The sequence below is a fragment of the Acanthochromis polyacanthus genome, chromosome 18 (genome assembly GCF_021347895.1).
Source record: "Acanthochromis polyacanthus isolate Apoly-LR-REF ecotype Palm Island chromosome 18, KAUST_Apoly_ChrSc, whole genome shotgun sequence".
Taxonomy (NCBI): domain Eukaryota; kingdom Metazoa; phylum Chordata; class Actinopteri; family Pomacentridae; genus Acanthochromis; species Acanthochromis polyacanthus.
Window position 1 is genome coordinate 29,644,023 of NC_067130.1, and position 13,149 is coordinate 29,657,171.

At 38.0% G+C, this 13,149-nt stretch overlaps 1 protein-coding gene across 1 annotated transcript; it reads left to right on the plus strand.

The window, feature by feature from the left end:
- Positions 1–1,779: 1,779 nt before the first annotated feature.
- On the plus strand, positions 1,780–12,679 carry LOC110957830 (annexin A1-like). The gene is made up of 12 exons (XM_022204036.2): positions 1,780–1,893; positions 2,236–2,347; positions 3,473–3,578; positions 3,753–3,847; positions 4,304–4,417; positions 6,197–6,287; positions 6,502–6,638; positions 6,956–7,049; positions 10,019–10,114; positions 10,486–10,544; positions 12,241–12,363; positions 12,476–12,679. The coding sequence occupies exons 2-12, from the start codon at positions 2,279–2,281 to the stop codon at positions 12,530–12,532; spliced, it is 1,041 nt and encodes a 346-aa protein (XP_022059728.2). The 5' UTR covers positions 1,780–1,893; positions 2,236–2,278; the 3' UTR covers positions 12,533–12,679.
- The last annotated feature ends 470 nt before the right edge of the window (positions 12,680–13,149 follow it).

Sequence of the window (13,149 nt, forward strand, 5' to 3'; positions counted from 1 at the left end):
CTTCATGGACAGGATTTCAAAGCGCAGTCGTGATGTGGAGGGTTTCCGGTTTGGGGGCCTCAGGATCGCATCTCTGCTTTTTGCAGATGATGTGGTTTTGTTGGCGTCCTCAGACCGTGACCTCCAGCCTGCACTGGAGCAGTTTGCAGCTGAGTGTGAAGCGGCAGGGATCCGGATCAGCACCTCCAAGTCTGAGGCCATGGTTCTCTGCCGGAAACCAGTGGATTGCTCCCTCTGGGTTGGGGGGGGAGTTTCTTCCCAGGCGAAGGAGTTCAAATATCTCGGGATCTTGTTCACGAGTGATGAGAAAATGGAGCGAGAGATGGACAGGCGGATTGGTGTGATGTCAGCAGTAATGCAGGTGTTGTACCGAACGTCGTAGTGAAGAGGGAGCTGAGCCGTAAAGCGAAGCTCTCGATTTACCAGTCCATCTACGTTCCAACCCTCACCTTTAGGTAGTGACCGAAAGAACAAGATCGCGGATACAAGTGGCCAAAATGAGCTTCCTCCGTAGGGTGGCTGGGCTCAGCCTTAGAGATAGGAGGATCTCAGACATCCGGAGGGAGCTCGGAGTAGAGCCGCTGCTCCTTCGCATCGAAAGGAGCCAGTTGAGGTGGTTTGGCCATCTGATTCGGATGCCTACAGGGAGACTTCCTTTGGAGGTTTTCCGAACACGTCAGCCTGGGAGGCGACCCCAGGGTAGACCCAGAACTCGCTGGAGGGATTATATATCTCGTCTGGCCTGGGAACGCCTCGGGATCCCCCAGGAAGAGCTGGAAAACATTGCTGGGGGGAGGGACGTCTGGAACGACCTGCTTCACCTGCTGCCTCCCCGACCCGGCCCCGGATAAGCGGAAGAAAATGGATGGATGGATGATTTTACAAGTTATTAGGTGTGATTTACCAAAACAGGAAAACTCTTTAAACTAACACTTAAAAAAATTCTATTTTTCAATTATTAATATACAGTTTTCCTATTAAATAATGTCAAATATCTGCAAAAATATATATTTATTTTTTTTGCTGTTTTTAGTACAGTAAAAAATAATTATAATTTTATGGTTAATTATGCTATTTTAAAAAGTTATTTAATAAAGAAAGACAGATGTCAAATTACAGATTTTTTATTTTTTGTTAAAGAGGAAGATATGATTTATCGCTTTGGCGTGCTTATTAATTGTCTGTAATTGAACAGAGTTGATAAGAGAGAATTATCTTCCTGAAAGTCTGAGTTTTGCACTGCTCTCAAAATAAATGCAGCAGAACCAGATGTTGTGTTTTTTCTTCTTCCGTGTGAAAACATGCTGCCTCCTACGCCTACACACTGAGTGGATGTAATAATGTAGAAGAGAAGCTGATGGAGACTTGAACTGCAGAGATGAGTGGTGGGTTTCTTCTTTCATCTACAAACCTGAAGTCTTCATCTGACTCATGTGAAAACCTCGAATCCCTCCACCTGCAGTTCTTCTTTAACCGCAGACTTCATTTAACAGCAACGGAAAAATGCAGAACATCAAGTTCAACCATGTAATTATCCAAAACAACACATCGCCTCAGGTCTGTGTTTGTGTGTTTTTACTTCAGCAGCTCCTTTAAAACATGAACTCCCTTCATTTAGCTGTTTCTCTGCATGTCCAGGTGAATAATAATGTTGATTAAAGGTTGAAACACAAGATTTACTGCACAAGTCTGAACAGACAGAGTCACTGAACCAGTCGGCCAGCAGGAATGTCGCCTCAGAGGCCGCTGATTGGCTGATCGTCAGCAGGTGGAAATAAAACCACCTGAACATCCTGCACCCAGAGACAGATGGGTGGAGACTCTAGAGTTATAACTCCACCTGACAGCTCAGAGCTCAAGACTCGGGTGTGAGGACGGACGCCATCTGCACAGGTGAGGATTCTGGATCGTTAAATTTGACAAAGAAGCATGAAAAGCAGCAGGAAGCCTTAAAGTTAGGAGGGTTTGGTGACTCTAGGGGGAAACAGATAGAAGGTGAGGCAGGTAATTTGTTGAAATGTGATGAGAGGAGCCATGATGAGGATCCAGCAGGTGGATGGAGGAGATAAAGGTCAGGATTTAGACGACGACTGACAGGCTGAAGGTGGAAATTTCGGACAGACTGGGGGAGATGAAGAGAAGCTGCTGACTCACACCTGCTTCCATTTAAACAATCACACATAAAGAGAGGCAACAGGTTGCAGATGTGAAACTTCTTCTCTTTTCTCTTTGCAGTGAGAGCTTCTGTTTGTGGTTTTAACTTCCCAGCAGAGTAAAGATGTCCATCTTCGGAAAGTTCCTCAAAGGTATCGTCCATGACAGAAACCCCACAGACGACACGGTCAAGGTGAGCAGCAAAAACCTTCTATCAGATAAGGATGGCAGGAAAAAGACCCGTAAAAACCGCATAAAACAACATAAAGGCAAATATCTGTGACAGTTTCTTTTTTAAAAAAAATAGTGACTTTAGTGGGAGCTTTTTGTTTTGTTTTTTGCTCTTTTACAGTAAACTTGACAATGAATGTGTACAAAAACTTAATTTGGAAAAAAAAATGTGGAAAATGTAATGGTCAAAATTTGCAAAGCTGAAAATAAGGACATATAAAGGGCATAACTTCAACTTACTATTTGTAAAAATGCATATTTTTTATGTAGACGCTATTAAGTTTTGACTTGTTTACTACAATTACACAAATGTGTAAAAATTCAGAAAAAAATACATTTAAAAAATCAAACTGTAAAATTTGGGAAAATATTGACAAATACCTGTCAATTAATGCTTTTTTTAAAATTGACTAACACTGTAAAACTGCATTTAAAAAAAAATATTCCCAGTTAAACATGAAACAACCATTTACAAATTACAGATTTTTGAAGTGGATGTTATTTACAGTTTTGGTCATTTTAGGCTTAATATGTCAATTGTTTTTTTTTCTGTAATTTTAGTAGATATTGTCTGTAATTTAAGTAAACTGGAAATATCAGTAAAATAACAAATGAAAGAACTGTTCTCAATTTTCAGCCATTAATTTCTCTTAAACGACAGGAAATATCTGTAAAATGTGTATTTTTAAAAATTTAAACACAGTTTAAAAATTACTGCCAAACACTGTAAAACAAATTAGTATTTTTAAAAAAAATCTGATATTTAATGTGGACATTTACATGTAAATAACACCAACTATTGGTAAAAATTATATGTAATTTTTAATTTAACTACGATTTTAAAAATAATGTGATTTAAAGTCACACATTCATAATGAACAAATTACTATTCATATAAATATATAGAGGCAGTCTGTTTACTGGAGTATTTGGAATTCAGGTTACTTTTCTGTGACACTTCCTTCACCCCTTTGTCTTTTCTTGACATCATAATAACAACAGTAAAAGGTTTTCTGTAACTTTTGATTCCAGACAGTTTGCAGCTGCCACAGTTGGTAAAACATCCGTATTTCTACTTGTTCTGTAGGTGAAGGGTAAAGAGAAGCCTAAATTTTATGGAACAGTCCCTCCGTATCCAAACTTCAACGCCAGCAGCGATGCTTCAGTCCTCCAGAGCGCCATTGACAGCAAAGGTGAGTGTCTGAGTCATCTTTAAAGTTATTTTGATCCACAAATGTTCCTATAGAGAAGAAATATGCAACAATGGGCACATATTTAGTGTTTAAGTGGATGTTGATGCAGTTTTTTTATACTGTTAAGACACAAAACTTCACTTTAATGAAACAAAAGTCCAATCTGTCCTGCAGATGTGGACGAGGACGTGATCATTGCAGTTCTGGTGAAAAGAAACAACGAACAGAGGCAGAAGATCAAGATGGTTTATGAAGCTTCTACTGGGCAGGTGAGTCATAACAACAGTCAAATATGTAGAAATGGCAATAAATCAGCAGCAGGATGAATAAGAGTCATTAAACCTTCTGATTTCACAACATAAACTGGTCTGAAATGCAATTAAAGTTGCAGTTGCACCTAATTTCCCACATTAACCCTGTTGGTTTAAGGTCTTGGACATATATAACATAGAAACCTTTCTAGGCCTTCTGTCGACAAACGCTGTTTCAAGTAGTTGCAAAGTGACTTTTTCTTGTGAAAGTCCTTCGTGGTTGAAGATATTCAGATGGATATTGACAGATATTCAGGTTCAGAGAACCTCAAAGTGAATTCAATGTTCCATCATCCTGTAATTACTAACTACAGTGACAGTGGACCCAGTGAGTGGAATTTAAGTCATTTCAAGATGCAAGAAGAACATCTGACCTCTACCATCCTTCATGTGTGTGACTGCTGTGTGTTTCAGAGGCTGGAAGAAGACCTGAAATCAGTTCTCAGGTCACATTTAGAGGACGTATCTCTGGCTCTGCTGATGCCGCCGGCTCACTTTGACGCCTATCTGCTCAGGAAAGCCACCAAGGTACGTATGTTTTATTTTAACAGCAGTATTTCTTGGTGTTTCACATACAGTTTTGCTGCTGCTCTGTTTCTACGTTGGTTAGACTCACTAAGATATTATGTCTGTCTTATATTTATTCATGATTCAAGATATTTATTGTACCCTTAGGTAAATTCAGTTTACAGTGAGTGAGTTCTCTCTCGTATTGTAACACACCTAAAAAAAACACAAGACAAAGTGACGACGGTGCTATGGCTAAAAGGACAAAGAAGATGGCCCCAAAGTAAAAACAAATAAATAAAAATGGAGAAAAATATGTCAGACCAGGTTAGATAAAAAATGTGCCATCCATGAGATCAAGATAAGAGATGCAATACAAGGAATAACTATATTAGTTATATTTCAGTTTCTCTCATTTGTTGATGGCACAGATTGCTGCTGGTACGAAGCTGTTTTTGTAACGTCTGGTTTTACAGGCGGGTACCCTGAACCTCCGACCTGATGGAAGCAGCTGAAATTCACCGTTAAGAGGGTGGGAGTCATCTCTTACAACAGAGTTAGCTATCCTCTGTAACTGTTTGGTATGCAGGCATTCTGGGTGAAGTTGAGACTCTCCAATCAGCTTGCTGAACCATTTCACGATTTGGTTTAAACAGTTTTTGTTTTTTAAGGACATTTGTATTTAAATTTAATTTGAGCAAAAATCTAAATGTTCTTCTTTACTGGTGTCCAAGTACATTTTCTTAAATAGTGCAGTGAAGTACAAATTCAAGATTTTTGCACTTGAGATTTTCCAATTGATGCAGCTTTAGACTTGTACTTTCTTCTTCTTGTACGCTGTAGTTAATTTGCAGATTACAAGTTTTAATCTTTCCATTTCACTAAAACCATGTGTCTCATGGGGATTTTTAGTTAAAACTTTCCTAATAAACTGAAAAAGTTAGAACATTGTTTTTTTTTAAAAGATATTGACTATTTTAAAAAAAAAATTCTTGTATTAGTTGTAAAACTCATTTAAAGAAAAAAATCCTACATGTTGTACTAAAAGGACAGCAACTCTACAAACTAAATTATCATAATAAATGTGGTTCATTCTTGTACATTAAACTACCCAAAAGAAAATAAAACCGTTAATGATTTCAACTATTTTAGACATGCACAGCAATAAAATGCAGCAAACACATTATTGCAGTAGTAAAATTACTCCAAAAACATCAGATTTTACAGCAAAACACTGACTGGGAACTTTTTTCTACAGAATAAGACATAGTTGTAATACTGTTATTCAAGTATGAGTTGTTTTTATATAATTTTTTTTTATCACTAATAATGTCCAAAACAGTCTTGTTAATGAGTTGAGGCAAAAACCTTTGTAAACTTGCATCTCTGTTATCAGTTAGTTGTGAATAAATGACTGTAAATACAGAATGAATAAGATAAAATAAATTATTAGACAAACAAGTACAATAAATGTAGAAATTATTACAATTTCTTGTTGTACTATAAAAATATTCTTATTATGCAAGATCAGTATTTAAGTGGAGAAAGGTTTTATTTTACTTGCATAGTGTAACAGGAGTACAGTATCAATAAAACAAGAAAAAAATCTTAAGACTTAAGCAAATTTATGGTGTTTTTGAGGCATATATTGACAATCTAGCTAAAACTAAAGACGTATTCCACAGAAAACATTTAAAATGAACTTGTTTTGTAATGTACTGCTGTAGTTTTGCCAATAAATGTCAGATCTGTTGCTGTTTATTTGATTTAAATGTCATCATTTGTGCTCTAACTCAACAGGGTCTGGGGACAGATGAGGACGTCCTGGTGGAGATTTTTGCAACCAGAACACACCAAGAGATTCAGGAGATCAAGAGGGTCTTTCAAGAAGGTTTTCTACTCAGACACTTTATTTGTTCGTCCGCATGCTGAGCTTTGAGTTTTTACATAACATCTTTGGTATGTAGCTGACAAATTCCTACACAGTGCTGCGTTGTAATCACACAGTTATGAGGCTTTTAAACAGCAGCTACTGCAGTCAGTTTGTGCTATTTTACTGCTGTAAAATCTGTTGTCTTTGCACTGAGATGTTCTGGTTTTCTCAGAGTATGGAAAAGATCTGAAGGAAGTTATCGAAGATGAGACCAGCGGAGACTTCACTAAAGCTCTCCTGGCCATGATGGATGGAAAAAAAGACGAAGACCACGAAGTAGACATCGATCTGGCCCGAAAGGATGCAGAGGTAAAATTAGGAAAACATTCTACATTCTTCTTACTGCCAAATAAAAACCAAACAGTTCTTGTTGTGGAAATAAATCCAAAGTCACAATTTTACAGTTTAATTCTGAAAGAAACCCTCCTCTTTGGGGGTGAAATGTTACTCAAACAGGAAGAAGTGATGCATTTATTAGGGTAATTTCAAAATAAACTACCATGTGGGTATTGGGGGGGGGGGGGGGGGGGGGGACAGGTCACAGACAATCGTGATTCTTCAGTAGAAATGTAAAGCATCCCCATGGTTATATCTTAGAGCCAAAGTGTTTCTCTTTCTACCTGCAGACTCTGTTCGAAGCAGGTGAGAACACTGAAGGAATTGACGTCTCCACGTTCATCGACATTCTGACCACACGGAGCGGCCCTCAGCTCTCTAAAAGTGAGTCCTGGAAATGAAACCTGGTCTGTTGGTTTGACTCATCAGACACCTTCATTCAGGTTCAACTCACACCTGGACAAACAGGTGGAACCGCACCGATCCAGGTAACAGGTGGAACACGCCCAGCACTGTGGGAACAACACACACCAACCCGATTTAAAATAATGATGCTGTCTGTGGACTTCACATGAGGAAAGACATTCTGTTTAAATTTTACACATGACAAGTGGTGGAGGAAAAAAAAGAAAACTCCTGTAGATGAAAACACTGACTTGCATTTATATTTTTATGATCATATTTAGGGGCATTTTTTTACCTTTTATGTGATGGTGGACAAAGATGAGGAAATGTTGGCAGCTTGCACTTAAAGCACAAAATCTGAATTAAAAACCTCTAAAAACAGACCAATTTATGCCACATGTCCACATACACACGTGGACAAAATTGTTGGTACCCCTCAGTTAAAGAAGGAAAAACCCACAATTCTCACTGAAATCACTTGAAACTCACAAAAGTAACAATAAATAAAAATTTATTGAAAATTAAATAATCAAAAACAGCCATTACTTTTGAATTGTTGATTAACATAATTATTTAAAAAAACAAACTAATGAAACAGGCCTGGACAAAAATGATGGTACCTCTATAAAAGATTGAAAACTATTTGACCAGAGTGACATGATTAACTCAGGTGTGTCATTTAATTGACATCACAGGTGTTTCCAAACTCATAATCAGTCAGTCTGCCTATTTAAAGGGAGACAAGTAGTCACCCTGCTGTTTGGTGAAAAGGTGTGTACCACACTGAACATGGACAACAGAAAGCGAAGGAGAGAATTGTCCCAGGACATCCGAAAAAAAATTATAGACAAACATCTTAAAGGTAAAGGCTATAAGACCATCTCTAAACAGCTTGAAGTTCCTGTGACAACAGTGGCTCATATTATTCAGAAGTTCAAGACCCACGGGACAGTAGCCAACCTCCCTGGACGTGGCCGCAAGAGGAAAATTGATGACAAATTGAAGAGACGGATCGTTGGAATTGTATCCAAAGAGCCCAGAGCAACCTCCAAAGAAATTAAAGGTGAACTCCAAGGCCAAGGTACATCAGTGTCAGATCGCACCATTCGTCGTTGTTTGAGCCAAAGTGGACTTCATGGGAGACGACCAAGGAGGACACCACTGCTGAAAAAAACTCATAAAAAAGCCAGACTGGAATTTGCAAAAATGCATGTTGACAAGCCACAAAGCTTCTGGGAGAATGTCCTTTGGACAGATGAGACCAAACTGGAGCTTTTTGGTAAGGCACATCAACTCTATGTTCATAGACTCAAAAACCAAGCATACGAAGAAAAGAACACTGTCCCTACGGTGAAACATGGAGGAGGCTCAGTAATGTTTTGGGGCTGCTTTGCTGCATCTGGCACAGGGTGTCTTGAAAGTGTGCAAGGTACAATGAAATCTGAAGACTATCAAGGCATTCTGGAGAGAAATGTGCTGCCTAGTGTCAGAAAGCTTGGTCTCAGTCGCAGGTCATGGGTCTTCCAACAGGACAACGATCCAAAACACACAGCCAAAAACACCCAAGAATGGCTGAGAGAAAAGCGTTGGACTATTCTAAAGTGGCCTTCTATGAGCCCAGATCTGAATCCCATTGAACATATGTGGAAGGAGCTGAAACATGCCATTTGGAGAAGACACCCATCAAACCTGAGACAACTGGAGCTGTTTGCTCATGAGGAGTGGGCCAAAATACCTGTTGACAGCTGCAGAACGCTCATTGACAAATACAGAAATCGTTTAATTGCAGTGATTGCCTCAAAAGGTTGTGCAACAAAATATTAAGTTATGGGTACCATCATTTTTGTCCAGCCCTATTTCATTAGTTTGATTTTTTAAATAATTATGTTAATCAACAATTCAAAAGTGATGGCTGATTTTGATTACTTAATTTTTAATAAATTTTTATTTATTGTTACTTTTGTGAGTTTCAAGTGATTTCAGTGAGAATTGTGGGTTTTTCCTTCTTTAACTGAGGGGTACCAACAATTTTGTCCACGTGTGTATTTGCACTCTTAGAAGTAGTAAAGCTTCGCGGAGCCTTTTAGGGGTCCTCACCATTGCCACTGAAGAGGAACCTTTTGAGTTTCTCGAGTAGCTAATCAGAAAGGGTCTTCTAAGAAACATTTTGTGTGGTTTTGAAGTCATCATTGGCATCATTTTTATTATTGAGGGATATTTTCTTACCCTGAACATAAGAAATAAATGCAAACAATATTGCAGAGGTTCCTGAACAAAACATACTTTACAAAAAAAACTAAACATTTTGGCAGTTTGAGGGTTGTTTTCAGAATCTGATAGGATCCCATTTTGTTCAAATATACAAAGCTTGCATTTAGTGGGTAACATCTCAAATAGTCCTCAGAAAGGTTCCATTATTTATTGGCAAAAAATAAACATAACCTAAAGTAATGGCGAAGTACATTAAAAATGTTTCATATTTGACAAAGTAAGCATTATCAGACAGTGGGATTTTTTTTTTTTTGGTTTAAATCATAAAATAAGCAGATGTGTTATGTGGTAAACATTTGCAGTTTTAGAATAAAACAAATAAAATATAGTTTTCCTCCACACTTAACTGTACTCTTTAGTGTTACGAGAGGTTCCTCCAACAACCCCTTTATCAAATTGAGCTGTTAAAGGTTCTTTAAATATCTCCAGAGTTATTTGAGGCTTTCCTAATTCTTAGAGTTAAGCTTCTGTATAATTCTTCTTCTTTTGGATCTAAGATGAACGTTTACATGGTAACTCATGAAATCTGGATATTTTAGTCTGAAGATCCTTGCAAACTGCTTTTTAAATTCCACAAATGTTCTAGCACTCTCAGAACCTGACTACAGTTCCTTTCAGAGGAACATCTGCTTTCAGTCTTCCATTCACCTGTACACATCTGTCTGTTCACCTGCCAGCGTTCCAGCAGTACGCCGCCGTCAGCGACATCACGTTACCTAAAGCCCTGAAGTTGGAGCTGAGTGGAGACATTGAAGACTGTCTCATTGATATCGGTAGGTTGGTGTTGTCTTACCTTTCCAAATTAGTGGAATGTTGCAGGATTTAAAATTAGATGAATTTTGCAGTGCATGCAGAAAAACATGTTTCTCAATCCTGAGATATCAAGATTTGTCTGTTTTTGTTGTTTTTCTTTTAAATAAGCAGTGCTCAGTTAGATAATATTGATGCTGCACATTTTAGTTCCAGCTGCAACATATGGTATCCAGAGAAAACACTGGAAAGACGGTGTCCATAAAGATCTAACTGGGGGGGGGACCTTGAATGCACAGACTTTTTAAGCTTTTAATATCTGTGAGCAGCATCTGGACGCTGCATGATATTTTCAGCTTGTGACTGTATGTTTATATCCCTCTTTGATGTCTAGTGAAATGTGCCTGGAACACACCAGCTTTCTTCGCTGAGAAGCTCCATCTGGCCATGAAGGTGAGTATGACCACATCTCTGCTGCTCTTCCTCACCATATGTCCCACTACAATAATATCTGTGTGTGGCAGAGGCAGGAGTTCTGACTTTTTTTGCACCAAGTCAGGAGGTTTTGATTTAACTGAAGATTTTATTTACATAAATGTGCACCGTTTCATTCCCTAAAGGAGTGATTTTAGGTTTCCACTGTTTCCCTAGTGACACTGGCTTGTCAATGTCTTTTAATTTACTCTACAAGCAGTTTGACAGTCAGTATGGCTGTAAAAATGTGGTGTAGTTTAAAGACTCCAGAGTCTAAATAAATGTCTCTTGGTTGTCTTGGATTGGGCCTGACACTGTTTTAAACCAAAGCCTGTGGAAAAAACTGGAGGTGTGGATTTGGAAAAGCATTTGGTGCGTTGAATGAACTATATGAGGTGCATTATGGGACATAAAGCATCCAATATTTTTGGAGACTGATCAAACGGTGCCTCAAAGGATATCTCAGATAGTCTTGGCTCTTTTTATTGTCAAAAAAATCAGCATTCAAATGCAATTTTAGTGCTGTGAAGAGCATACTACATCAAGAGTAAGTAATATAAGCATAGCCCTAAAACCATGTTGGCCAATCGTAAGCTGGGAAAAATACCATAATCTTGGTTCTGGAAGATAAAGGTATGTTTTCAGAAGAGACGTAAGAGATCTTTTTAGCCATCAAACTAGGTGCTGTATTAGCCAGACACCACACTGCATATCATCACAGCACACCACATGCACTGTGAAGCATGGTGGTGGCAGCATCATCATGAGGGGTTTCTTCTTGGCAGCAGCCCCTGGAAGTTTTATGAAGTTAGAGGGCAAAATGAGTGCTGCAAAGTAGAGGGAAATCCTGGAGGACAACCTGATAGTCTGCAAGAGATGCACAACTTGAGAGAAATTTTGTTTTCCAGCAAGACGGTAGCACAATGCATACAACAAAAGCTACACAGAAATGGTTTAGACAACAATGCGAATGTTCTCAAATGGTCAATCCACTGCCCGGACCTCGATCCAACTGAGAATTTGTGACTGTACTTGAAAAAAATGGCTGTTCATTCATGATTTCTGTGCAACCGGACAGTTTTGCAAAGAAGAAATGGATAAAATTTCAGTGTTCAGATGTGCAAAGCTGATTAAGCCCCATCTACACAGGATCAATGCTGGAATTGCCAAAAACGGTGCATCTACTAAATACTGATTTAAGTTTAATATTTTTAATTAATTGACATTACTTTGTAGAAATCTGTTTTCACTTTGACATGAAAGAATCTTTTTTTTTTTAAGTTGTCAGTAAAGGCAAACAAGATTGACCATGATTCAGTGTTGTAAATGGGGAAAAATGAAAGTTGCCAAAGGGTGTTAATACTTTTTATAGGTGCATGCAAATAATATCTGAAACCTTATTACACTTAAAAGATGTTTGTTTTAAAAAAAAATACTATTTTGCAGCTAACTCTCACAAGAAAGATTCTGGAGCATATGCCACCACAAGTGTTTGCATTCCATCTGGGAAAACATACCTGAACTATAGTTGACCATACACAAATTAGGCAGAAATGGTCCAAATCTTTCCTTGATATTATTTTGGAATTGAATGACAACACACTGACTGAACAGCATGTAGTAATGTAATGTTTTCCACCTGTTCTGTGACTGAGATGTAGCTCTGTTTTTACAGGGTCATGGCACATGTGAGGACACATTGATCAGAGTACTGGTGAGTCGCTCTGAGGTCGACCTGAAGAAGATCGTGGAGGAGTACCGGGCCATGTATGACTTTAGCCTACAGGAGGACATACTGGTAAATGCATAAATAATCAAATGTTCCCAATGGCTCATGATTGATGTGGTGTTTTTCACTAATGAAGTAAATATGATTATAATGTATAGTTTGTTTGTTTGTGTTTTTGCAGAAGGACACTAGAGGACATTATGAGCAAATCCTGCTGGGACTGTGTGGACCTTACTGAAGTTTTACCGTCACCGCTTTGGAAATGGAGGCCAAAATATTCTCAGATGCCACTAAAATCTCACATCTTTAATAATCATGATGAATTCTTGACTAATCTGTCCTATTGAGCTGATGTTCAAATAAAGCCATTATCACAGCAACAATACTTGAAGCATCTCATACCTTCTTTCTGGCAAAACCCATTTGTCTCAGCTTTTTTCATGTTCTCAGATACTGTATTTTCAGATGCTGTAGTCACATGTTTGATATTTTTGGTAAACAATTGTGATGCTGAAGATAAAAACAAGGTGTACATATTTTTTTGCAAGCTTTAAATCCCTTGCATCACATCTTAGTGTAGTCCTATTTCTCAATTTCCTCATTTATCAAAATCCATATGTTTCAGCATGCTAGATATGACAGTACAGTACCCTCATATTATATATATATATATATACTTTTTTTTTACAGTGAATTCACTTGCAGGCTACTTCTATTGTGCACTGAGCTCTAAATTTGCATGGTCAGTTAAATTAACTTCATGTGTTTTAATGTGGAGGAGAAGGGGAAAGATTGAAAAAGCATATATTCATTTGATTCTCAGCTAAGGAATTATACACTGCTCAAAAAAAATTA